The sequence below is a fragment of the Xyrauchen texanus genome, chromosome 22, assembly GCF_025860055.1.
Source record: "Xyrauchen texanus isolate HMW12.3.18 chromosome 22, RBS_HiC_50CHRs, whole genome shotgun sequence".
In the NCBI taxonomy this organism is placed as follows: Eukaryota; Metazoa; Chordata; class Actinopteri; order Cypriniformes; family Catostomidae; genus Xyrauchen; species Xyrauchen texanus.
Window position 1 is genome coordinate 14,021,144 of NC_068297.1, and position 27,569 is coordinate 14,048,712.

The window sequence follows — 27,569 nt, forward strand, 5'->3', positions numbered from 1 at the left end:
CCTGCTCAGGGGGCGGTGACCACTCGAGCCCGAGGCGGTCGACGGCCTGTGTGAGGAGGCGTGTTAACTCCCCTTCGACTCCGGCGCGGGTCCTGCTGGATTCCTGGGCCGAGGAGGAGGCTTGGGAGCCTGACCACTCCTCGCTGTCCGAAGCCATGATGGAACAGCGGCCCTTATCCTCCGCCTCATCATCCGAGATGGCAGCAGTGCGGCTGCTCGGCGGCAACTCGCGCGTCCCGGGGCGGGGAGGGTGAAAGCGATGCTCGAGGGAGAGGCTCCGGCGAGGCAGTCGCTTCAACCACAGTTTCCGGCAGCCTTTGTGAGCGCCGCTTCTTCCTGCGCGGCTGAAGGTAAGGCGGCGCGGCGGTTTCTGCTTTGAGCGCTCGAGTCGAGCCCGCAGGGTCGACATCGGTAGCTCCTCACAGAATCGCGATCCGCCCTCAGCGAGGGCGAGCTCTGCGTGCCCCAGTCCCAGGCAGAGAGCGCAGATGATGTGGCGGTCTCCTGTGCTGAGAAGGGCGCGACATGAGGCGCAAGTGGAGCGAGGCATCTTGAAAAAGACGCTCGTACTCTTTTGTGAATAGTTCGTGAGAACTAGCTTGCTTTAAAAGGATACGTCGTCGGATGGCGTAGCTTCGCAGGATGGCTGAAGGTGGCTGAGACGGCCGGCTTCTTCTAGCGCTGTCCACGCTTGCTTGATGCCCCTCGAACGACGACGCGGCTTCCAGGTCAGCGATGCGAAGAGCTTCGCTGAAGAGATGAAAATCAGGGTTCCAGCCTCACGAACTACGCTTATGCACTCTAGTCACGCCCATTTTGGCGGGCTTTGATGCAGTGAGCGCGCGGACGCCTCTCATTGGATGCGAGTTCGCCCAAGCTCGTCTATAGGCTGCAGCAGTTGCCGCAGAGCAACCTATGAGCTCGCTAGCTAGCCCGCTCAAGGTCTGCAGCTGCCACACTGCGTTGACAATGGATGCAAAAATTAAGGATAATTTTTTGGCTTCAATATCTCAGAAAAGATGAATCTTTCCCGTAGCGTAAGCTAGCTTACGCAATACGAGAGAACCTCTCGTAAGAGAACCACTCATTGAAAAATAAACAATGCCACGTAAGTGGCAAATTCAAAATGGGATTTTGCGCTCTAAAGGGCACTGCGTGACGGTGACGCTGCTAGAAAATGCTATATAGTTTTAATGCTATTGCAGACATAGGTCTGATTCAAATGAAGGTTTTAGTGAAAATAATATTTACTACTGCACATACAACATAAATTACAGTAGTACCGTATTGACTGTACTACCATTTAAAAAATACTGTGGCAGCATTAGTATTGCAATACTACGGTAGCACCAGTCTACACTGCAACCCTACTCTTTAGTATTCCTCACCCTTTCTCTTCTGAATAGTGTGACAAAAAATAAAATATGGCAAAAATTAAAAAAAAAAAAATACATTTTTATAACTGCTTAAATGTAATGGACTTTTTTTTTGCACTTCTATAAGTCATATATTTTTATGATTATTTCATATCAATATAAGCCTACTGTCACATGATATGAGATTATATATATATATATATATATATATATATATTTCTCATTTTTTACAATGCAAATGATTAATCTATTTATACAAATGACTATATCACGTTGATTTTTTTTTTTTTTGTGAAAATTGTGAATTATCAGTATACCGTATGCGTGTTCACACATATTATACATGGTATTTCTTACTCAAGGTTGCGCTGATGTTTCAGTGATTGACTTGATTTACATTTGACATTGCTATTTGATGAAGAAGTAGGGCTGTCACGATTATGAAGTTTGGCTAACAATTAATTGTCAAACAAATAACTGCGATTATGACAATTATTTGTCATATTTTTTTAGGTGCATAAGACATTTTAACATAACTTCAAATATAAACATTTTATAATAAAAGAGATCTATGATTTCCATTTGAAGGCTTTACAAATGTATAAATGTCATACAAATATAATGTTTTATTTATAAAAAATATGTCTCAATTCTTTGGTTTTTACATTTACACTGTTTTATATTTTATAATATATATGTATTTTTTAAAATATATTTTATATATTCTTATATATTATATGCATTTTACTGGTTAATATATTATAATTATATTATACAGTACTAAAATATTTCTGTCTTAATTTCTTCGATGTTACATATTATTTTAATGCTCTTTGATTATACCCACAAGCCCTTAATTCTTTCTTTCATAATTTCAAAAAGAGTTTCATAATTTCTTAACTCCAAAAAATAGATACGAAGAAGTCTAACACATGAACAGTATGATTTGGCTATTGACATTTGGGTGTACTACTGAAATGATGTAAATTGTGCATCTTTTTAGACTCAAAAAGTGCCTTAGAAAATGCATATGTGTAGCTTATGTGTTGCTCAATGTGTTTGACGGACAGTTTCGTCTTATGAAATGTTAGTTGCAAAGTAATGAATCTTGTTCTGTATTTGTTGCTTCATGTCTTTGATATTTAAAAAGTTAAACATAAAAATATATCAGAATATAACGGGCTTGAAAATGTGACTATTTGGGTATTTTGTAGATCCATTTGTGATACATATACATGCCCAGAGTATGCAGTAATGTTTGGCGAAAGACCCGTGCATTTAGGTTTAAATCTTCTCCACCTGCTTAGGTATTGGCCAGGATAGCAAATGCCACGCGTCCCACAATCCATCTGTGTGAGGTTGTTTCAGAACAGCAGCTGGAGAGATTACTGCTGTTACTGGTGGGGACAGACTTCAACCGTGGGGATATTTCCTGGGGTGGAGCCTGGGCCCAGTATTCCCTCACCTGCATGCTGCAGGACATCCTCGCAGGTGTGGTTTGTTTTAAAAGTGGCGAGAATATATTGTTTTAGAAGTTTTATTTCTTTCACATTTAGAAATGTGTATTTAGTTTGATGTAATTTGATATAGAAGAAAACAAGTTGGGTTATAGCAATGATGCTGTGTGATCTGTTTGTAGGAGAGCTCTTGTCTCCAGTGTGTGTGGATGGAATGGAGGGGGTGGGGGCTGATGAGGCTGGGGCCTCATCGTCCTCTGTTGTGGTGGATTCTGATGACTCACTCCCCCAACCGACCCCCATTCCCTTGGTCGAGACAATCGATGAGCCCCTAGGACCTGATATCATCGCAGGTACACCCGGGATGTCCTCTGTGTTCCAAAGTGCGTTGATAACCCTGCACAAATAGCACGTTACCTCACATGGACACTCAACTTTCTTAATCTGATTTTTATTTATTTTATACTCTTCAAAGAGCTAATGCATGTTTTGTATTTATTTATTTATTTTCTTTATTAGTAAGTTGTTTGGTGATAAAATTTAGGGGACAGGGGGTTGGAACAGTGCAGTTGAATTGACTCAAATTTGGCTCTAAACGTTTAAAACTGTGTCATAATTGTAAAGACGCTGAATACAAGTCGCAAGTTTGAATCCAGGGCGTGCTGAGTGACTCCAGTCAGGCTTCCTAAGCAAACAATTGGCCTGGTTGCTAGGGTGGGTAGAGTCACGTTGGGTTAACCACCTCGTGGTCGCTATAATGTGGTTCTCTGGGGCGCGCGGTGAGTTGTGCGTAGATTCTGCGGAGAATAGCGTGAAGCCTCCACACGTGCTACATCTCTGCATTAACTCGCTCAACAAGCCACATGATAAAATGCGCGGACTGACGGTCTTAGACACGGAAGCAACTGAGATTCGTCCTATGCCACCCGTATTGAGGCAAGTCACTAAGCCACCACAAGGACTTGGAGCACATTGGGAATTGGGCATTCCAAATTGGGAGAAGCCAAAAACACAAAACCTTTTCATAATATGCAAAATCAACATTTATCGATCAGTGTATTAGATCAATGTGTAACCAGTTTCTTGAATTCAAAATGGGTTAACAATCCACTGTTTGGATCCTCTGTCCATCCGAGGAGTTTGACTACCTGTCTTCCTGAAGAAGGCTGTCTTTGTATTTGCTTCTCTTGGTACACTGCTCTTGCAATATTAAAAGTCTTTTCATTGCCCAAAGGTGCTCCACCACTGTCATCTTTGGAAAAAGATAAAGACATAGACTTCGACTTGCTACAGGACTTGATGGATGTTGATATTGATCCTTTAGATATTGATTTGGAAAAAGATCCACTTGCCGCCAAAGTTTTTAAGGTATGGACCTCTTCCTCTGCTTTCCTAAAACTGCATGTATTCTGTCTTCCAGACAGAAATCGGAGATCAAAATTTTAAGCAGTATCTTAATGATTTATTGTAGTATTTGGAACTGTTTTAAACTAACACTCTTGTCTGGGTTGTTGGTCTATTTTTAACCCCTTTCCACAGTGAAGTATCTTTTATTTTATTTTTTTCACATAGATGAGTGTCTGTGTCTTTTTTTTTTTTTACCTGTTCTCTCTTGCAGCCAATCAGCAGTACCTGGTATGATTACTGGGGTGCTGATTATGGATCGTACAGCTATAACCCCTACACAGGGGGAGTGGGCATACCCGTGTCCAAACCCCCTGCAGCCGCTGTGGCAGAGAAGCCTGGATCTCAGAGCCTCTCAGTGTCTGTGTCTCAAGGTGAGAAACATCAGAAAATAAATGACTGAAATAAAATAAATTAGAAGGCTCAAGACTCATCCAGTCTGGCGATATAAATTTGTACTTTTACTGCCAAAATATTCAGTTGTCCCACAACAAAAAGCCTTTGAATTAAAACTGGATAAATGTTTTTATGTGTGTCAGAAAGAAATTATGTGAAACAATTTAACAATTTAATTTGTTTTACTTGCAAAAATAGTTGGCCTAAAAAGGGCAAGTAAACATTTCATCAAATGGCCAAAAACACACTCGCACTGGTCCCAGTCCATCGTATTGTTAAGCCCTGAATTGTGTTTTCAAGTGCCATTATTTGTGCCACAGCTCTAGATGCTCGGCTGGAGGTGGGATTAGAACAGCAGGCTGAGCTTATGCTGAAGATGATGGCCACACTGGAGGCAGATGCCATAATACAGGCATTAACATCCACTTCCCCTTCAGGTACACACGCGCATGCAAGGCATAATTCTGATAGCGCTAACACCCACCTGACCTTTAAGTAAACGCAGAGATGCAAACATTCAGATGCAGTTTGTACAGTATTTGTGTACTAATTATGTTCTTTTTAAAATCATTGCTTCTGTGTATCTCTCAGTGGCCCAGTCTGCAAATGGGACCGATGACTCTCTCTTGCATGTAGGGTTCCACAACTCTTCCCCAGGCAGCAGTCTGATGGTACAGCCCTCTTCCATCCCCATGTTGAGCACCTGCTTTAACAAACTCTTCTCTTTGCTGCAAGTTCACCATGTACAGGTACACACAAACATCTTCGTTTTTGTTTCATGTACACCTGGGTTTTGCAATACACTATGACTTTTCAAAGCACTTTGGGAGTCACAACTTATTGGATCATACCACCTTTCTTAGAAGACCAATTTATTTGACACTCTCTTTTTGTCTCTCTCTGTAGTTGGAATCATTGCTGCAGCTGTGGCTGACACTGAGTTTAAGTTCATGCTCTGGAGGGTCAGACGAGAGTGGCTCAGACATTTTCCTTTTCAATGCCAGCCGAGTACCCACAATCCCCCTTAACCATGGTGTGACATCCACCAACAAATTGATAGAACACTCAATATAACTAACGCTGAAGTTTCAGCTGCCTTTGACCCTTTTGCTTTGAGAGTGATATCTTATTCTTTGATTAGCCTAAATGATTGAGAATGTGGTGTTATTGTATTACCACTTAGGACACAACAGCCATATATTTTATCTTTGATAGAAATTAATAAAAATGTTACTGTGAATAGATAATATTTGTAATCTAAATAATTACTTGATGTGCTGATTAATTATTCACAATTGCATATCAATATTCACTGAGAAAGGCCCCCAAATAAAGATAATTTTGTATATAAAAATTCAGATACAATTCAGATTCAAATACGTTAAAACGGAGAAGAAAGTGAAGAATTTAGGATAGAAAATGTTTGCTATTGTACTGTATAATATAATATACAGTTGAAGACAGAAGTTTACATGCACTTAGGTTAAGTTATTAAAACATATTTTTAATCTCTCCACAGATCTCATATATTCATATAAACTATAGTTTTGGCAAATCATTTAGGACATCTTTGAGCACGACATGAGGAATTTTTACAACAATTGTTTACAGACAGATTGTTTCACTTTTAATTGACTAGATCACAATTCCAGTCAGAAGTTTACATACACTATAATAGTATCTTTAAGCAGCTTGGAAAATTCCATAAAATTATGTCAAGCCTAATGTAGCTTCTGATAGTCTAAACCAGACAATTAATCCTCAATTTCTTTTCAGAATTATTTTTCATAAAATGTATTGCACCACATTAATGCGTTAAAATGACATTCCTGTTCTATATGTGTTATTTTAACTTGAGTGAGCATTTCTTCTAGTCTCTGTATTTTGCTTTGAAAGAAGAATGTTGTTTGGCCAGATTGTTAGTTCTGTGTGTATTTGACTGATGTTTGTCTCTGTCAGCCTCCATCAGTAGCTTCCTGTCAGTGCTGGCCTGGTACCCAAGCACCTCTCTGAGAACATGGTGTCTCGTCCTGCACAGTCTGACCCTCATGACCAACATGAGTGCCAGTGGTAAGTATCTGTCAGGCAGTGTCTGTGTGTTATTTTTTTTGTGCCTCTGGTGAGTTTCTGCACTCAGTTTATTTAGGTGTGTGAGCAGTTTTCTCAGGGAGCCCATGGCTCTGCCCTGCATTTATAAGTGTGTGTGTGTGTGTGTGTGTGTGTGTGTGTGTGTGTGTGTGTGTGTGTGTGTGTGTGCTGCAATGATGGGGTTTCTCTGGGGAAAATCCAGTCAGATCAGCAAATCTGAATGTGTTGTCCCTCTGCAACCTGATTATAAAAGCTAGACTATATAAACAGTCTAGTGATCCCCTTTCAAAGTAGCTGCACCGAAAATGACCACTGGTGACTGTCTGCACCAATACATGATATGATTTGCACTGGTTACATGATATGAAGTGTGTTGATATATTTAAATCATCAAACACATACATTTAATAATGGCATGTCTGTACATACTTGGCTAAATTTGGGCACAAAATTGTATGTACAGTACACGCATGCCTGAGCTCTGGAAAGACATTTGTTCAGTGTTTTATGGTGAGACTTAAAAGCAGCTCTGAGCTTTGGAAAATTGGCCCCAAAAAGTGAGCTAAATCCCCTTTAGAAAACCAGGTCATTAGAAAATGTTTTAGAAAATTCTAAGAATGCAAAAGGTTTTCTTTTTAGGGTGAGAGTGAGTTAGTGTTTGTCTGTAGTAATCATAATTGGCTTTATATAAGAACTATATAAGTCTATTAAAATAGTAAAGTAAACATTTGTAGCTCTGGAATGCCAAGGTCATGGCTTCGATTCCTTGGGAACATTTGTACTGATGTACTTATAAAAAATGCATGCCTTAAATGCACTATAAGTCACTTTAAAAGCTTCTGCCAAATGCATAACTGTAATGTAAGTTTGTGTGTGTGTGTATGTTATATCCGTAGACTCCAGCAGTGGGATTGGTGTACAGGAGAGCACGGCCCAGCAGATGGTGTCTGACCCCACTCTTGTACACGTGCTTGTGCGCTTCCTGTCTGGAGGAAACCCTCACGGCACCAGCCAGCACAGCTCACATGTACTGTCACTTCCTCAGGAAACATATACCCGTGACCTGAAAATTGCTACAGTACACAGGGTTTTTCCTGGCTCAAAATGAGGCGGAGGTGGTACCATACTGATCAAAAAAGCGACGTTAAAAACACGTTAATGTTGACTTTATCATTGGCTTTGTGTTAATACACTACTAATGACCTGGCAACTGAATACAAGTGTTAATTTTGTCAGCTGTTTTTTTTTATTTAGTCTTAATCCTGTGTCAAATGTCCTTTTAGTTTTTATCATATTTAGTCAACCTTATCCTCTTTTTATAAAATTAGTTTAGTCAAGTTTTATTTGACAAATCTGGGCTTTTTAATGTAGTTTTAGTCGATGAAAACTCTTGACATTTTAGTAATATTTAGTCATATTGACATTTTAGTCACTGAACACTGTAAACAATTTAGCCATAAGAGTATTACTGATAAGCATTTGTCAGTCTTGTCTGTCCAAAATAGATATATATATATATATATATATATACATACACACACACACACACACACACACAGAGTTTATTGTTGTTGTCATTTTAGTATTATTTTACACATAAGATTGATCTGCTGGAGCTGCATTGAGCTGCAGACAGTGGGGGTGAGAGACGAATGTCTCCGTGTTAGAGTGCGCATTAGTCGGCGGAACTTTAAATCTCTCCCGGTCTCGACTCCTGCTCAGATTGGGTCTCTTCCGACTGGTTGAAGCAGCTCTGACCGCACAGAGAATGACAGTTTTGGAGTTTGTGCTTATTTACATGTCATGCTCCCATATTATTTGAACTTTAAGGATGAAATAAAGATATATCGCCAAGCTGTGATCTGTGTTTCTATCACTCGCGTGTCATCATTATAGTTTTATATGATCTCAAGTTATGTTAAATGATATCAAGCGACTATTCGACAACAGAATTATTTTATTATTATTGCCAAGATTTGTAGTTACAAATGTCAATCCACCAAGTGCAATGTTTGTTAGTGTTTTTCACAAAGACACCCACCAGAGTTTTGTAGACAGCCGGAGGCGGCACGAAATTTGACTGAGGCGGCCGCCTAGTAATTCTCTATGCTGGAAAAACCCTGGTACATAGTGATATATTTGGAAAATCCCTCTTATGCTCTCTCTCTTTCTTTTTCTCGTCCTCTCTCTTGCTCTGTCTACCTTTTCCTGTCCTTCCAGGTTGGTCCCACTGCAACACAAGCCTTGCAGGAGTTTTTAACCAGGTTGCAGGTGCATCTGTCCTCCACATGTCCACAGATATTCAGCGAATTTCTGCTCAAGCTGTTGCACATCCTGTCCACAGAGAGGTAGTTAATTAACTAACCATTTATGCCATCAAACTGATACTTGTCAGTAATTTATGATGATTTTATTCATTTCATTTGTTAACATAATTTTTATTTTGACCACATCTCAATTAGTGAATTAAGGAAATAAAACAGGTTTGGTAGTTGATAAAGTTGTCATTCAAATCTGTCATTATTTACTCATGTCATTCAAATCTCATATACATTTCTTTCTTCAGATAGACACATTAGATGGTACACACTGTCTACACTGGGCTCGTCTGTTGGTGTGACGCGCTGTATTGGCTTGAGGCTATTTACACAGGATGCGTCGATTCAAACTTTGTAAACTGTTTATTTGTCTTGTTTGCACATGCAGCCCAAAATGGAAAGGGATATCATTTACTGTCTGTGCGATGCACCGCAATGGACTCTTTCAGTGTAGACAGCTTCATTGATTATAATGAGATCTATTTGCTTTTGATTTGACACATCTTGCTGCTCATGTCTGGTGTAGACAGGGTGTTCGGTAGAAGGTTCACACTGTTCTTTTCACGCACCATTTGAAAACACCATGAAGGAATTCCATGCAACGTTTTAATTCAAGTCTTATGAAGCCTAACGATAGCGTTGTGATGATCAGATGAAAATATTTTTTTAAATCATCCCCTCAACTCTTCGCATCCGGTTTGATGTCAGTAATGCCAAACACCAATGGTGTCTTGCAACCTATTCTGAACTTGAATATTGAAATGATGGTGACTGAATGATGAGGGTTTTTTCATTTTTGGGTGAAATATTCCTTGGTTTTTTTTGCTACAAAATTTCTGTCATCTTCTCTACTTATAGGGGTCCATTACAGTCTGGTCAGGGTCCATTAGATGCCCAGGTGAAGCTTTTAGAATTCACTCTTGAACAAAACTTTGAGGTGGTTTCCGTGACCACCATCTTGGCCGTCATCGAGTCAATTACCTTCCTGGTTCACCACTACATCACGTGTTCAGATAAGGTGGTCTCACGCAGTGGTTCAGACAGTTCGGTGGGTGCCCGTGCCTGTTTCGGAGGCCTCTTTGCCAACATCATCCGGCCTGGTGATGCCAAGACCGTGTGCGGAGAGACCACACGTGATCAGCTGATGTTTGACGTACTGAAGCTGGTCAACGCCCTGGTGATGCTCCCCCTTTCAGGCGATCGGGAGTACAGTGGAAGGCTGCCCCCAGCCGGCGGAGCCACTGACAGCGTTTCGGATGAAGAAAAGGTGTGCGGAAGCAAAGAGGGAGGGGGAGCAGGTGCAGCGCAACACCAAGGACCGGCTGCGGGTGTGGCAGACCTGGTTTTGGCCAATCAGCAGATCATGAGTCAGATCTTGTCTGCTCTGGGACAATGCAACAGCAGTGCCATGGCCATGATCATTGGTACACAAACTTTGAATTATATTCTGTGATTTGAGAGATTATGTTTTCGTAATAAAGACTTTTTATGCAAATAGTTTAACTGTTATTGATGGAAAGCAAAATACAAGATAAAAAATGCCTCTCTGTGTCCAAAAGGTGCTAGTGGCCTCCATCTAACCAAACATGAGAACTTCCATGGTGGGTTGGATGCCATATCTGTGGGTGATGGCCTCTTCACTATCCTGACCACTCTGAGTAAAAAAGCCACGTCAGTCCAGGTCATGCTGCAGCCCATCCTCACCTACATGGCCTGTGGGTACATGGGCCGACAGGTAAGTCTCCAATTGAACAACGTTTAAGACAGAAGTCATGTTGTGCATGTTTTCCGTGCAACGTGTTCACCAGTAAATGAGCTATGAATTTGACATGAACTCTTCTTGTGTCTTGATAATAAGCATTTTTATTCAATAGGGTTCTCTGTCCACTTGCCAGCTCTCTGAGCCTTTACTGTGGTTTATCCTGAGAGTGCTTGACACCAGCGAGTCCTTGAAAGCCTTCCATGATATGGGTATGGGCAAATCCGCATACATAAATGCACTCTTAAGGAGCTGAAGCTGTTTGTTCAAACTGGACTTGGTCTCCTAGGTGGTGTGCAGCTTATCTGTAATAACATGGTCACCAGCACCCGAGCCATCGTAAACACCGCCCGTAGCATGGTCTCCACCATCATGAAGTTCCTGGACTCTGGACCAGGCAAAGCAGCCGATGGCAGCCTGAAAGCACGAGTGCTCACCTCAGAACCAGACAATGCAGAAGGACTGCACAACTTTGCTCCTCTTGGTACAGCAAGCATGCTTAATTATGATTTATCACACTGGTGGTTTGTTAGATATGAGTTTGTGTGTCTTTTTGGAAAGCTGTTTTTGAGGTACGCATTTGCTTCCCCTCAGGCACCATCACCTCCAGCAGTCCCACGGCACAGCCAGCTGAAGTGCTTCTGCAGGCCACACCCCCACATCGACGGGCACGTTCTGCAGCTTGGTCCTACATCTTCCTACCTGAAGAGGCCTGGTGTGACCTCACAATCCACCTGCCTGCTGCCGTTCTGCTCAAAGAGATTCACATACAGCCACACCTGGCATCACTTGCCAGTGAGTGTTCATGTGCTTTGTTTCTATTGTTGACATGTTGAGCTTTTTAGTCCCTTCAATGTGAAATCTTATTGGTCCAAAATAGTCCTACTGCATACAGCTATATGTTAAACAAAAAAAAAAAATATGATTGGACGTGGTGTGTGTGTGTGTGTGTGTGTGTGTGTGTGTGTGTGTGTATATATATATATATATATATATATATATATATATATATATATATATATATATATACTGTGTGTATATATATATATATACTGTATATATACACACACACACATATATATATTTATATATGTGCTCTCAAAACAGCATCAATTCTTCGTGGCATGGTTTCCACAAGATGTTGGAAACATTCCTTTGAGATTCTGGTCCATGCTGACATGATAGCATCACGCAATTTCTGCAGATTTGTCTGCTGCACATTCATGCTGCACATCTCCCGTTCTACACAATCCCAAAGGAATTCTATTGGATTCAGAACCAGTGACTGGGAAGGCCACTGAAGATCAGTGAACTCAGTGTCATGTTCATGAAACCAGTTTGAAATTACTTTTGCTTTGTGACATGGTGCATTATGCTGGAAGTAGCCATTAGGAGATGGGTAAATTGTGGCCACGAAGGGATGCACATGGTTTGCAACAGTGCTCAAATAGGCTGTAACATTCAATGCAATTATTGATTGGTTTTAATGGGCCCAATGTGTGCCACGAAAACATTCCTTACACCACTGCCACCTGCCTGAACTGTTGTCACAAGGCATGTTGGATCCACTGATGCTACATGAATGGCTGATTAGAATGGCTGATGGCTGATTAGATAATCACACGAATATGTAGGTGTACAGGTGTTCCTAATAAAGTGCTCATTGAGTGTGTATCTTATACAAATGAAATGTCTCTTCTCTCTTCAACCTTCAAAGCATGTCCATCCTCCGTGTCGGTGGAGATCAGTGCAGATGGTGTGAACATGCTCCCCCTGTCAACTCCGGTCTTCACCAGCGGTCTCACCTATATTAAGTTCCAGCTGGTAAAGGCAGAGGTGGCGTCTGCTGTGTGTCTGAGGCTGCACAGGCCGCGGGATGCTAGCACGCTGGGGCTCTCACAGATTAAACTACTTGGCCTGACTGCTTTTGGAAACACTTCCTCTGCCACCGTAAACAACCCCTTCCTGCCTTCTGAGGACCAGGTGTCCAAAACCAGGTATCACAAAGTAGTGGAGCTGCTTTTATTTCCATTATTAAAGTAATCATTAAATCAAAATTGACCCCATTTATGCATGTTCCTATTCTAATTGTGAATCAATCATCTGTATATGTAGCCTTTAGCTAAAATGTAATAACTTGGTCTTCCTCTGAAACTGCTTTTATTTTCCACTAGTGTCACATAGATAAAGTTAACCAATAGCCACACAGCTAATTAGATATTGATTTAGCAAACCATTCTTGTGTGGAACACGCACTTTTCACAATCCAATCAATTCCAACTGGTTAAAGCTCCAACCCTACACTTTTTTTTTTCTCACATTGTATCACATTGCATATGTACGAATGTGTTGCGAATGAGGATTTAAGGCTGCATCAATCATATTTCCATTCTCCCTTTGAATTTCTAACAGTATCGGTTGGTTACGGTTGCTGCATCATTGCCTGACTCATGTTTCTGATCTGGAGGCCATGATGGCCAGTGCTGCTGCTCCCACTGCCAATCTCCTGCAGACCTGTGCTGCCCTCCTCATGTCTCCTTACTGTGGCATGCACTCACCCAACATCGAGGCAGTGCTGGTAAAGATTGGCCTGCAGTCCACACGCATAGGCCTCAAACTCATCGACATCCTGCTGCGCAACTGTGCTGCATCTGGCACCGACCTGGCCAGTAAGGACCCGCCCAGTCTTTCATCACCCATTAACTTCCTTACAGATCACAAAGCTCAAGATCTGCCCACTAAAAATGTTAAGCACCATTCTTGTTTAAAAGCAAGGAAGGAAATGCATTTTATTTATTTTATGTGTAAAAGATGAATTGGCAACTAAATGAAGTATAAATGAATGTCGGGGAGCCTCTGTGGATTTATCTTCTATGTTCAGGCTACTTTGACTGCTGAGAGAAGAGGGCATTTAGTTCAGAGATCCATGTTTTTGACTGGTCATCATGATTGTGTTTCTTTCTCTGCTGTATCAGCTTGGTTGTCATGAAATGGTTTTGTTCTCCTTTGTATCTGATTGGTGGTCATATCTTTCATTGTAGATTTGAACAGCCCACTGCTGTTTGGGAGGTTAAATGGCCTGTCCTCAGACTCCACCATAGACATCCTCTACCAGCTGGGCACCACTCAGGACCCTGGCACCAAAGACAGGTCAGTGGTTTCCAACAGAACTCGCGAAGCTCCACAAAATGAGTCAGATTTATTCATTTAAAATAAAAACAGACCCCTCTTACGCTGTGTGTTTTGTGGAATGACTTGCCTCCACACATTAAAATGACCCCCATATTTTATGTGTTACTATATTTTCTATTTATTCTTTGTGCAGCACTTTGGTGACCTTGTTGGTTTTTAAAATGTGCTATATAAATAAAGTTGATTGGATTGGATTGGATTTTTTGCTGGCGTATCCTTCTCACCTTTTGTACCCCTGACCAGTTTTCATGCCTGCAATATTCACTGAGCTATCCAAGTGCACTTTATCATTATTATTGTACATTTCCAAAGCTCTGATATTGTGCTGGCCTATCTTTATTATACTTGTACTTGTTTCCCTTTTCAGATCATACAAAATTTTTTGGTTGTTGAGATATTGTTTGTGTGTGTTTAGAATACAAGCTCTGCTGCAGTGGGTGTATGACTCCTCCCGTGTGGCTGCCCTGAAGCAGAGTTCTCCATCCGTTTACGTTGGTCCGAGCGTCCCACCTGTACGGGAGTATGGTCTACTCATGCCATCCCCATCGCACTTGCACTGCGTGGCATCCATCTTATGGCACAGTTATGAGCTGCCTGTGGACTATGACTTGCCTGGACTGCTTAACGGAGAGCTTTTTGAGTGAGTACACACACAAGCACATACACGTTCCCTGTAGTCTCTAAATACAAAATGTTCCTCAGTAAGTAAGAGTTTTGGATGTGTGTGTGTTTATGCCCGAGGTGTTTTTTAGGGCTCTTTATTGGGAGAGCCTGGGAGAACACACTCCAATTTTTTTTTTCTTTCCTTCTCCATATTTCATTCCTGTTTTCAGGTATGAATACTTAATGCTTATGGAGTAGAACAAAGAAATACTACCTCCACTTGCTACATGGAGCAAATAAAACCCCAGCAGCCCCTGACATCAAAGATTCTGTGCATCAGTAAATCATGAGGCTGTTTTTAGGACACCTGAACTATTAAAGAGCTCATGAAATAACAATTTAAGTTTTTGGCTTAAAGTTCACGTCTAATAGCTTTGAGGTCTTCTATATTCTAGTAGACTCTTAAAAGTTGACCAAATTAACCTTTATCAGATATATGCATTTAAAGTGTAATTTAAATGTTAAATTACTTGTTTGTTTGAACATCCCGACCAACCAAACTCTTCAACATTGGCACATTCAATGAGTGATTTTTGGTGGCACTATCTGTTTGTACAACCAATAGAAGATAGGGAGAGTTAAAGTATTATTTTTTTTGCAATTGCATTTTGTAACACTTGTGGCGCTGAAATTACATACTTCAGTTTAACAGTCTTTCTCTTTTGGGAAAACGGATGTAAAATACCTCCTGCTTCTGACTATAGCGATATGCTTTTTTTTTTTTTAGCAATTTTGTAGTCGAGTACTCTAACCCATAAAAAAAAAAAAAAATACCCAATTACTCACATTAAAATACACTTAAAAAAAAACACGTATGATAACATGTACGTGAATCTTATATTACCAGGAACGATTAAAAAAATATAACTTCAACAAACTATGTTTTTCTTTTGGGGGAAAATTAAATTTACAAAATGCATTAATAAAAATGGAAATAAAAAAAGATGTAAAAATAAAAGTGCTCTCAACCACATCAACATTTGAGTCAATAAAAAAAAGCTAGCACTTTTTTATAATTTCATATTATTCTTCTGAAAAACAAGTGGCGAACACACTCATACACATACTGGTCTGATCAGCTTCCAAGTTTGCTTAGCATTTGTTCCACAATAAAAGCAGATCCTCATCTGTTGGTTGGCATGCCTCCAACAAGAACTGAATGCAAATAGTAGAATTCAATAAGAACCAAAATATTACAAGTTTTGCCTTGTAATTTAACTTTGCTTTGTTTTAGAAGTTCAGATGCCATGATGTATCTTCTCTCATCCATCATCTCAACAACACATATCCACTAGTGATGGGTCGTTCTCGAACGAATCGGCTCTAAGAGCCGGCTCTTGTAGGTGAACATTGGGAGCTGGCTCACATATCAGAAGAGCCGAATCTATTTATAAAACAAATTAAGATAAGAATAATCTTAAAAAGATTTAAATGAATAGAATTAACAAATTCAAAGAACGAAAAAAGAAATAAAATAATTTAGGCCTAAATGCTCAAGCGCACACATTCGTTCTGACGGTCTGCCTCACTTGTTGTTCCTGTCAATCAGACACGCACGCAGTGTCAACCAATGAACCAAAGATGCATGAGGGAGGGCGGAGCCAACTTTTGTTGTTCAGATTGTATTAGTTTTGAATGGTTACATTTATATGCACTTTGTATATATATTATAAAAATGCAAATGTTACTTTAAATGCAAATGTTTAATAGAATTATTTTTCATAACAAACCAATGCGTTTTTAAATACATTGTGGTTAATGTAGAGTGATTTCATTTAATAATTTAATTAGAATTGTTTTAACACCAATTTTAGTCAAACTATCGCAAACAGTTTGACATGAACAAATACAAAGCATACATTTTTTAAAGAGCCTTTTGGGAGCCAAAAGATGGTGAGCTGAGCCAAATGAGCCGGCTAACTGAAAAGAGCCGAAATGCCCATCACTACTATCCACAGTGCCCCCCAATGAAGTCAATTGTAACTGCATGAGAGATTCAAAGGGAAAACATTCTATGGCAGTACACTGGTGAGAAAACATGCTATTGAGGAGATGCTTCACAAAGCTGAATAAACTGCTTTTGTGAGGAAACAACTCATCATTTAATTAATTAACCGCTTGTCCGCTAATCGTCAACACACTTTATACTAAACAATCCATTTGGAGTGACCTATGTGTGAAGTTTACTTTAATAAAATTGCTGTTTTGCGTGTTATTTTACGGCTCTCCCCATTAATTTGTATAGCATCAGCAAACTGTCATAAAATGCTAGTTGACCGTTACAGCCGTTACGCTCTCTCCAATGACAGAACCACAAAGGTTGTTATCTCAGTAGGATAAGATCTCTGGTATAGCTTTAGGTCGGAGATCTCCAAATCACATTTATGAGTCATTTTATGTCACTATAATGATGTACAGGTATATAACAATATAGTAATTATTTGGGGGAAATCAATAAAAATTGGCTTATGTGTTAAATAACCATATTGTAATGTCTATTTTTGGGTTATTCTGTCAGTTAATTTTTAAACTTTAAAATATTTCCTCTTATAATAATAATTAATAATTTTCTCTTCTTTTGGAGCTTGACAATAGTCGAGCAATAGTTGAAAAAAAACTTGGTTTGAAATCATCATTTCATGTTTGTGACCAATATTATTATAAACTTTCCTAAAATAATAATGCATCGAAAATAAACACTTGCAGAAGATATCCAAAATTATATAAAAACCTCTTGCAGAAAATAAATATAGACACTTATGCAAAGTGCATCTTTTGACTTTCATAATATTCTTTTATGTGCTTTTTTGAGTTAAATCATGTTGCTTGTTTTAAGACAGATTATCGTCGTGCGACACAGTTTGAATATTATATTTATCTGATCTGTGTTGGGTTTTGTGAACCTACACAAAAGATGTCGCACCTGTATTAATAAGAATCTCCTCTTCATTTACAGGAGTTGTCTCATTTTGTGGAGATATTTTTCTCAGGGTTTTTCCTGAGTAACACGGGTGAACCCGTTTTGCGCTCTCCTGTAATATTGAGAATCCTGCTGGACTTGCACGCACTTGCGTGCTCTAGAGATAGCACACACACGATCGCCCACATGAAACACAGATGCACGCATCACATGAGAAGCATATTAAGTGCTTATGAAATGCTGAACGCAAGATCACTGTAATTGAATTTGCTTTGAATTTGCTTGGGTGGCCACCGAAAAAATTTTAAACTCTGTCCATGTTTCTTAAATTATCTCTGTCTCACTTTAAGCCCAGCCCACTGATAGAGAAGTCCACGCTGTGTACATGAATATTTACTTATTGCGATAATCAAAATATAGTAAAATCTCTAACGTTTGTTGCTTAATATCATCACCAAGATATATATCATATTGCCCAGCCCTACAGTTAGGGAAAGGTTTAGGTAAGGGGGCTCCCTATATCTTTGCTGGCGGTTTGGAGCACCCACCCCTTTTTGGAGCTCTGTCTGCAGCTATAACCTTCTCGGGAAATATAGAAAGGAAATTGAATTTGTGATATTCGAGTAGTGTTTTTAATGATCGAGTAGCTGGTGCAAAATGAGTACTCTATTACTCAAGCACATCCAAAAATTATAGAAAGATTTTTTAAGAAAAAAAATATATTTATATAAAGTTGAGCTCAATGTCCTGCCCTAACTTAACCCAAAACTGAACAAAAAATATAATGTTTTTGTTATATTCATTCTTCCTTATTCTCTCTTGCAGGTTGTTATATAACTGGTCCATGTCTTTGGCTTCTAACATGGTTTTAAAGAAGGCTGTGGACAGTTTGCTTTGTTCCATGTGCCACATTCACCCCAGTTACTTTACTCTGCTCATGTCCTGGATGGGCATTGTGGCACCGCCTGTTGCCCAGACAAATGCACAACGACGTATGGCCATGACAGATGATGGCAAGAAGCAACACGACTTGAACAGTGCCGCTGCTTCCCTTACAGATGACTCCAAACATGCCCGCACACCCATAATTGTGCCCATCTCCCTCTCAGAGTGCCAGCTGGTGACCCTGGCGGCCTCATCCCAGTCACCCAGTGCCATTCAGCAGCTTTTAGACTCTGGTTTGCCTACCCTGTTGGTTCGCAACTTAGCTGAACTTTGCTGCAACCTGCTGGTCAGCGCCGACCTTCCCTTACCCGCAGGATGTTCAGTGCAGGGCAAGAGACGCCCGCATACACACAACCAATCATCACCCTTAGCAAACAGGCCGCCACTGTCTCCCGAGCTGGCAGCGCCAGTCTTAAGGTTTCTGACGGAATTAGGAAATAGTCACACCATGAAGGACTGGCTGGGTGGGCCAGAGGTGAACCCACTGTGGACAGCACTGCTGTTCCTGCTTTGTCACTCTAGTGCAAGTGGGGTGGCTAATGCCAGTGCAAACACCAGCAGCAGCAGTTCTGGGCATGGGGTATTACCCAGCACCTCATATGCCAGTGCCTCAGGGGCATCATACTTGCTGGCATCAACAAGTCGTAGTAGTGGACTCACCACACAGCAGAGGACAGCAGTCGAGAATGCCACAGTGGCTTTCTTCCTCCAATGCATCTCCTGCCATCCAAACAACCAGAGGCTCATGGCACAGGTGTGTCTAGGCAACTTGTTATTTAGTTTGACCTTTTTTTGGTAGATTTAAAAATAGGGATGCACTGATTATAAATCTACATTGTTCAACATTGAGTTAAACTGGGTTCTTTGATATTTACAGGTTCTCTGTGAGCTGTTCCAGTCAGCTCCTCAGCGAGGGAATGTCCCGGTCTCAGGGAACATTTCTGGATTTATACGTCGACTCTTCCTACAACTCATGCTCGAGGACGAGAAGGTTACTGTCTTTCTCCAATCTCCTTTACCGGTACGTTCACACATACACAAATCACGCTTGATAAATCAGCTACTGTTCAAAGTGTTATTTAATTTTATATAAAATTTATTTCACTTGGTTAGTCTATTTAATAATTTATGACTTGCTGTAAAAAAATAAAAGCTCTTCGCTTACAAGGAAAAGGAGCCTGACCTTTACATCATCTCAGAGGGATTTAAAACTCCACTGCCTCTGAGCTGCACTTAGTCTCAGAGCAAATTCACACTGCTGTTGCTATAGGTGATCACTAGGGGGCAGGTTTAACCTCAGATCATTGTCAATCTCCCTCAAATCCACCAGCCATGCCAAGAGCACTTTGCAAGTTTACCATTTCAAGCATACATCATCCAAACCCCTGCTCCTCCTCTTAAAATCTCTTTAAATGGAAGTAATTCATATTTATTTTTATTTTAAAATCTCAATTTAATGTCTAGAGACAAATGTAAGTATGAAAAAACAAAGTGTGGTGCTATCAGAACATTAGTTTGAATGGTCTGATGTGTCAACCTTTAGCTCAACCAATAGCATGACTTTGGTTTACCTGTAATTAGTTGTTTATCTGGAACAAACTAGTTTGTCAATATCATGAAAGAAGGGGAGTGGAGTGGAAGGGGAGGTAGGAGCAGTTTGCAAACCTGTTTGGAAACATATATATTTTTTCCATACTGTTTAGTGCCACTAGTGCAGCAGAAATTGCTCACTTCACCTTTAACATAGACTAAATGTTGGAGGACATTTCCGGCTCACCTCTTAGATGACACCTGGAGTTATGGCTCTCCTCAGCCTGCCAAACCAGAAAAAGCCAAATCGTAAAGACGTAAGGCATCTTTTTTTAGCCGGCGAGTCATTCAGCAGGTCATACCCTCAGTAAATTACAGGGTGACTGTCTGCGTTTCAGCTCAGATTAATCATCAATCTTTCACTGAGAGACCCGACAGGGAAGCTCTTAAAAGTGAATGTTTACTCATTAGATCGAGTCTACCCATCCTCTCAAAGCCAGGGCCTTAATTTTTCCCTTCTAGATGCACATTCAAGTCCACCTTTCTGGAATGAGACGCCTGGATTGCCCACGTAGAGGGTGAGGGGTGGAAATCTTCAGCGATACACATAGGGATTTTTTTTTACTTGTTGATATATTGATTCTTTTTTGTTTGACAGCAGCAGGATATTCTAATACCATAGCTTGCAAGTTGCTTGTTCCTGTCAGGTTTGTTCTTCTCCATAGCACAGGAATGTAAACAAAAGACTTCCAGATCACAGTCATGTGATCAAATGACATTTACTGAAACTTTCTAGTCTCTTGAAGATATAGCGGTCTAAAACTGATGAAGACATAGATTCTGTGTTTTTAGTGTAGGGATAAATAAGATCATTTGTGTGGAAGTTTTACAAAAAAATTTTTTCTAAAGGTTCTGTGAATTGTTTTCATAGAATACCACACATAAAATATCACTTACCTGGCATGTCAGAGGAGTTGGCTTCTCTTTCTGGCCAATCAGAAAAGCTCTCTGCCTGTCACATATTTTGCATATTTGTAGGGAGGCCTGTAAAGGGAGACAAATACAGTGCATGTCTGTAACTACCTGACTGGATATTTGAATCATGAACTTGACCTCCCCTTCTCTCTCTCTCTCTCTCTCTCTCTCTCTCTCTCTCTCGGCTTCAGCTGTACAAAGGGCGGATTAATGCCACCAGTCACGTGATCCAGCATCCCATGTACGGAGCCGGCCACAAGTTCCGCAAGCTACATCTCCCCATCTCAACCACACTGTCTGAAGTTTTGGACCGTGTCTCGGGTATGAAGGCATTGTGACTACACACTTTCTCATACCTACACAGGCTACAAGAATCTCACGATCTATAAATGGATAAGTCTTCACACACTATCCACCAATTAAGCCAAATGCTTATACACATAGACTAAAAACATGAAATCACTGCAGCTCATCCAGCAATCTGGTTGTCCACACATGCTGCAATTGCATTTCATGTATTACATTGAGCTTTTGCCGCATCTTCAGGCTCTCAAGGTCTCACGCACAAAGCATATATGGCTGGAACTGCCATGTGGCACCGTCAACAGCATGAGTGTGCGTGTTTGTGTGTGTGTGTGCATGTGATGAATAGCTTGTCTCCGGAGACCTTGAGCATGGCAGATATAGTCTTCAGCTGCTCAGAATGCAGTAAGACAGTGTGCATGTAAGGTATCTCTGCAGGTCTCTGGCAGCTATTCAGAGGCATTCTCATAGTGTCATTAAACTTGATGGGACCCTCAAAGGAAATGATGCATTATTTGTTAGCATTATAGATTGGTGTAAATTTGCTTTTGTATTAAATCTTCACATCAGTGATTAAGATGATCAGTTTAGCTGACATGAACATTGTTGCCTATGTGTCTCCAAAGGGAAATGTTTTTTCAGAGCCCCCAGCCACACTGAAGCACACCACACACTATGAAATAACTTTTGAAATCTTGCATTTTTAACCCTTCAGACACACCCAGCATCACAGCCAAGCTGATTAATGAACAGAAGGAAGATAAAGAGAAAAAGAACCATGAGGAGAAAGAGAAGATGAAGGCTGATAATGGTTTCCAGGACAACTACAGTGTTGTTGTCGCCTCAGGTACTGCTTTCTTACTGCTAAGGCCCCATCCACTGTAAAAATGTAATTATAATTGTTCCTTCCTTGGGAGACTGTTAGCCTAATAGTTTACAATCTGTGCTGCTAACAAGTTGGAGTTTAAAACCCAAGTAGGCACTGAAGAGTCACTTAGATCATAAACTTTTTTCTATTGTCATTGTGCCCTTAAGCAAGTTATTTTACCCATGTTTCTCCAATCCGACCATCTCTGCAGTTGATACTCTTAAAGGGATAGTTCACCCAAACATTTTAATTCTCTTATCATTCACTCACCCTCATGCCATCCCAGATGTGTTTGACTTTCTTTCTTCAGCAGAACACAAAGATTTTTAGAAAAACATATCTCAACTCTGTTGGTCCATACAATGCAAGTGAAGGGTGGTCAGACCATTGTGACTCCAAAAATCAAATAACGGATACATAAAAGTAATTCATATGACTTCAGTGGTTAAATCCATGTCTTCAGAAGTGATATAATAGGTGTGGGTGAGAAACAGATCAAAATGTATGTCCTTTCAGATTTTCAGAAAGTGAAACTAAACAGGCAACACATGTGACTTTCAGATGTGAAATTGGAGATTTAGAGTAAGAAAAGGGCTTAAATCTTTATCTGTTTCTCATACACACCTAGTATATCGCTTCAGAAGATATGGATTTAACCACTGGAATCTTATGTATTACTGTGTTTCCTTTAAAGGATTTTTGGAGCTACAAATGTCTGATCACCATTCACTCGCATTGTATGCAAGATATTCTTCTAAAAATCTTTAAAATCATTTGTGTTCTGCAGAAGAAATAGCCATACACATCTGGGTTATCGTGAGGCTGAGTAAATGATGAGAGGATTTTCTTTTTGTGTGAACTATCCCTTTAAATAGCCTAAGCTTTTTGAATACACTGTCATCATTCTTTGCTTTAGGTTTGAAGTCTCAATCAAAGAGAGCCTTGTCCACTCCTCCGCGTCCTCCGTCTCGACGAGGGCGTGTCCTCAGTGACAAACTGGCAGCTTCCTCAGGAGTCGATCCGTCTGCCAAAACCATCAGCGTGCCTGTCTTCCACCTCTGTCACAAACTACTGCCTGGTAAAAACAAACTCTCCTTCTATCTCTCTCTCTTTCTCTCTCTCTCTCTCTCTCTCTCTCTCTCTCTCTCTCTCTCTCTCTCACGGTCTGTTTAGTGCTCTTGCCCACTCTTTACACTTCTGTGTTCCTCATCATCTCTCTCGATGCTATTATCAAACAGCTCTCTGGAAAACTTGATTCCGATTCTGTCTTTTTCTTCTCAAATAATAAAAAAATGCAACATAATGTTCAGTCAATAATACAAGACCACTCCACTTTGAATCGGAGTTTATTTAGTGTTAATGACCATTTGTAATTTGTTATCCCTTGTTTACATGTGTAGAAATGTAGATACATTTCAATTATGTACACATTGTCAACTCAGGCTCAAACTTTGAATTGTGTAACTCCAGGTCAGCCGTTGCCACCGGAGATGACCTTGGCCCAGCTGCTAACACTGCTGTATGAGCGTAAACTTCCTCAGGGATACCGCTCCATTGACCTGACGGTCAAACTAGGGTCAAAGATCATCTCAGACCCAGGCCTCTCCAAGACCGATTCCTTCAAAAGGCTCCGTACAGAGAAAGGTTAACAGAAATATCAAACACACCTACATACACACAAAAAATTGGATGTCATGAAATAATACACTTTATTTTACTTTATTTTATTTGCCAAACTACCGTTTTGCAGTCGATCTGCAGGCTTTTGTCTTTCTGATGCAGCGTATCTGTCTGATTTCAGCAGAAATTTGTTATTTAGAAGGGATGAGAAGGAAAAATGTATTCCAAAGTATTGCAATATTTTATCTCAAGATACTGTATTGATATATTGTGCAATCTCAGATTCGATTCTCAAAATTTCTATTTTTGTTAAATGTTTCACATTTTCTTTTTAGGAAAAAAAGATTAATTCAAGCTTGGAACATAATTGTGCAAAACACCCAAATATAATGCAGGTGAATGAGAAATAAAGGAGTAAAAAAATCTAAATATAACACTGGTTTGAATAACAGTGACTATAAAGATTTGCGCAATATATTGTATTGTGTCCCAGATATAGGTATAATATTGTATCTCTAGGGCCATACTGATTACCACCACTATAATTTAGAATTCTGCGTGTGCTTGAATGGAAATTTAGATCCACTAATGGTACGTATGAGTGTATGTGTATGTCATAAGTAAACACACCTTAATCCTAAAATGTGTTCCCACCTGAAACTATTCTGCAGTTTTTTCTCCCCTTTGCCACATCTCATGATTTCTGCCACCCTAGGGAAAGATAACCTGATTGGGCTTTGTTTTTTGTGCTTGCGTATGCGTGTGTGCCTACACAAATTTCTCTGAGTGTCCTGCATTGTCAGATGTCAAATTATTTTGCTTTGGTCTGTCAGTGATGTGTTCAGACTGAGGGGTATGCATGTAAAAAAAAACAAAAAAAAAAAACACCCACATTCTGACACTGATGGCCTTCTTCCACAACCCCCCCCATCCATTGTACTTTCAATACTTGATTGATTCAACTCTGTTTGGATGGTATGTATGTGGGTGTTCTTTCACACACGCATTTCTTGGAAAAGCAAGTGAATGTACTAACCTAGCAAAGACAGATTGCTCGATGTAACCCGTGACTGGATAACCTGACGTGACCTGATAAAGTGTTTACATTTTTTCCCATGTTCTTCCATGAGTTTTTGTCCTGTTCCCCAATCAACAACTACCACAGATGCTGTCAATTAAGCTTAAAGGTGAAGTGTCACTAGCGTCACCAAATGGTGTAGCAAAAATAATTTGTGTTCAAACATGTTTCCTGAACATTCCCTGTCTGCCATTGGTTAAGCATATATTTCCACCCTAAACTAATTTCATTAGTTCAACCAATATTGCTGTGTTGGCCTGGTTGGGATGTTCAAACAAAAAAGTTTTGATAGCCCCAGTGTATTTTAGTTTTTGGGGGAATAAAACCTCAAAGCACATATATTTGTCTCTGCCTATTGAGCTGGGATAGGAGAAAGTATTTAACATAGAAAAAGTTACACAAATCACCTTAAACTTATTTATTTTAAGTTTCAAATATGTTATGATTTTGTTGCTTCTAATGGTATTTTACTTCTTTTGAGGACAGAAAAATAGCTCGACACTGGAAACTTGTCATGTTGTGCCTAGTAGGGACACTGTGTGTTAAAAGGGACTGAACTCTGAGCCCTCAAACTGTTTAACTTTTGTCTAGATGTAAAGCTCTATTTGTTAACATTGCTCCAGTAAACAGAATATTTGTATCCATGTTATTTATCTCTCTTTGTCCAAGCATAATGTGTTCACTTCTGTGTTCAGCTCAGTTAGGAGTCGGAGCAGCCCGTATTTGATCGCATCTGTAGAGTCTGGCAGCAGTTATAATTTTTCACTTTAGTGATTGTGCCTGGCGTAGCCAGCCCACCTCCCTCCATCCTCCGGCTAATAGGCCTTCATAGTAGAGTCAGTTCACTGTTGCCATACCCTGAGAACTCTGATTTTTTTCCACACGCTCCACTCTTTCATCCCGCACCCCTCTGTCGAGGAACTGAAGGAATGCTCACTAGCCCAGGGCTAATTTTCTCTTCTCTGCCTGTAATCTGTCCATTTCTCTATAGAGGAAGTGCACAGAAGACACTCCAACCACAGGTGGTGTTCTGAACTGCTGTGACTTGTTACTGTGATGTGTGATCAGCCTGTTTGCAATAATTTTGTTTCTGGACACAGAAGCTAGACAGGCGAATTTGGTATTCTGAGACTTGCAGGTGTGCTGCAAAACTAAGATCAACAGTTTTTCTTTAGTAAATGTCTTAAAGAGAAATTTTGACAGCAATAAACTCTATGAAGAAGGTTTGTGTTTGTCTGAAAGCAGTGCTGTTTCATTACTATTCTGACTGTCTACATTCTGAGACATTTAACAGCCAATATTTCGTACAGCTTTCCACTGTTTCTCTCTTATTGATCCTCAATCTCAGTAAAGAAATACCTGATTTACGAGAATAATGTGATTTACGAGAAGAGATATGAGCTGTTGTGCATCACTGGCCAGTTAGACATCATATTTTATGATGTGAGCTATTGAACACACTATTTACAGCTAGAAAGTTTGAAGATTTTATTGATGAAAGATTGAATGATGCTTTTCCATTCTACAACCAATTTCTGAGCTCTATTGGTCTCTCTCACTGTAGATCATGGTGAGATGCTGAGCGGGTGTCCAGACGATGAGCCGATGACTCCGGGTGAGGAGGGTTTGGATGCTGCAGTCGATGACAGTCTCCTGGAGACCAGCCCGATTCAGTCACCCCTACAGGTGTTTGCAGGTATGGGTGGCCTGGCACTCATCGCCGAGAGACTTCCCATGCTGTACCCTGATGTCATCCAGCAGGTCAGTATATCACTCAGATACACACACAAACTTTCCCTCATTCTCTTTATAGCTGAAGTGTATAATTTTAAAATTACTGGTCAAATGAAATTGGCTTTATACTGTAATTATAATTATAGCAGTTAAAATTTTTCATCTCAGTTGTCATGCTTTATTTAAAGGGTAACTAAACCCCTGCACAGAGTCTGACTCCGCCCACTAGCAATATTTGAAAAATGCTCGAAAAGTGGGAAGACCCCAGCGGGGATAGAGGGGACGAACCGAGGGGGGGGGGTTTGGGGGCGTGCACCTGAGACCCGTAGTGACAGATTAATTGACAGCTGCTGTCAGACTCTAAAATGGAGAGTGACTGGAGTGACGCAAGTAGCTTTGCCACGGAGCGGTCTTTTGAAGTCGAGGACCTTTCTCCCCCACCTTCACCTGAAGTGGAGGAGGGTGAATTGTCTGTGGACACAGGGCCGGAGCCATATCAATTCGAGCCGCTGGCTCAAACTGCGGTTTTAACTCCCTGTTGAGCATCCGAGTGCGCATTCACCTTCACTCGCGTGCAGGAAAAACAAACGAAACGCTGTTCAGTGATGTTTATCCTTTTAGCAGGATTTTTATTTAGCAAGCTTCACTTGAACATAACATCAGTTAGCTGTTCTCTCAACTTAGAAGAATGTGACGTAAAGCGTAACGTCATGTACAAAACCGTATACCTCCAAATACCAAACCGTATACCTCTTATGGAGTGGTGGTGGCGTAGTGGCTAAAGCACAGGGCTGTTAATCAGAAGGTCATTAGTTCAAACCCCACGGCCACACGGCCCACGGCCACAACCATTGTGTCCTTGAGCAAGGCACTTAACTCCAGTTTGCTCCAGGGGGATTGTCCCTGTAATAAGTGCACTGTAAGTCGCTTTGGATAAAAGCGT

The 27,569-nt window shown here is 40.4% G+C and overlaps 1 protein-coding gene across 3 annotated transcripts in view; it reads left to right on the plus strand.

Moving 5' to 3' along the window:
* Nucleotides 1-27,569, plus strand: part of LOC127662259 (baculoviral IAP repeat-containing protein 6-like) — a 144,765-nt gene that overhangs the window by 61,434 nt on the left and 55,762 nt on the right. For 2 of the 3 annotated variants that reach the window (XM_052153388.1, XM_052153389.1), the window contains exons 36-61: nt 2,684-2,867; nt 3,016-3,186; nt 4,068-4,201; nt 4,452-4,611; nt 4,954-5,070; nt 5,225-5,382; nt 5,540-5,666; nt 6,593-6,703; nt 7,618-7,748; nt 8,942-9,069; nt 9,898-10,463; nt 10,599-10,774; nt 10,914-11,010; nt 11,088-11,282; nt 11,393-11,593; nt 12,516-12,795; nt 13,211-13,467; nt 13,840-13,948; nt 14,406-14,630; nt 18,399-19,272; nt 19,396-19,539; nt 21,215-21,344; nt 22,042-22,173; nt 23,111-23,272; nt 23,665-23,838; nt 26,457-26,653. In XM_052153388.1, coding sequence (XP_052009348.1) covers nt 2,684-2,867; nt 3,016-3,186; nt 4,068-4,201; nt 4,452-4,611; nt 4,954-5,070; nt 5,225-5,382; nt 5,540-5,666; nt 6,593-6,703; nt 7,618-7,748; nt 8,942-9,069; nt 9,898-10,463; nt 10,599-10,774; nt 10,914-11,010; nt 11,088-11,282; nt 11,393-11,593; nt 12,516-12,795; nt 13,211-13,467; nt 13,840-13,948; nt 14,406-14,630; nt 18,399-19,272; nt 19,396-19,539; nt 21,215-21,344; nt 22,042-22,173; nt 23,111-23,272; nt 23,665-23,838; nt 26,457-26,653 — 5,340 coding nt within the window. Of the gene's footprint in view, nt 1-2,683; nt 2,868-3,015; nt 3,217-4,067; nt 4,202-4,451; nt 4,612-4,953; nt 5,071-5,224; nt 5,383-5,539; nt 5,667-6,592; nt 6,704-7,617; nt 7,749-8,941; nt 9,070-9,897; nt 10,464-10,598; nt 10,775-10,913; nt 11,011-11,087; nt 11,283-11,392; nt 11,594-12,515; nt 12,796-13,210; nt 13,468-13,839; nt 13,949-14,405; nt 14,631-18,398; nt 19,273-19,395; nt 19,540-21,214; nt 21,345-22,041; nt 22,174-23,110; nt 23,273-23,664; nt 23,839-26,456; nt 26,654-27,569 lie in introns of all 3 variants that reach the window. The other variant, XM_052153387.1, reaches the window with a different exon arrangement.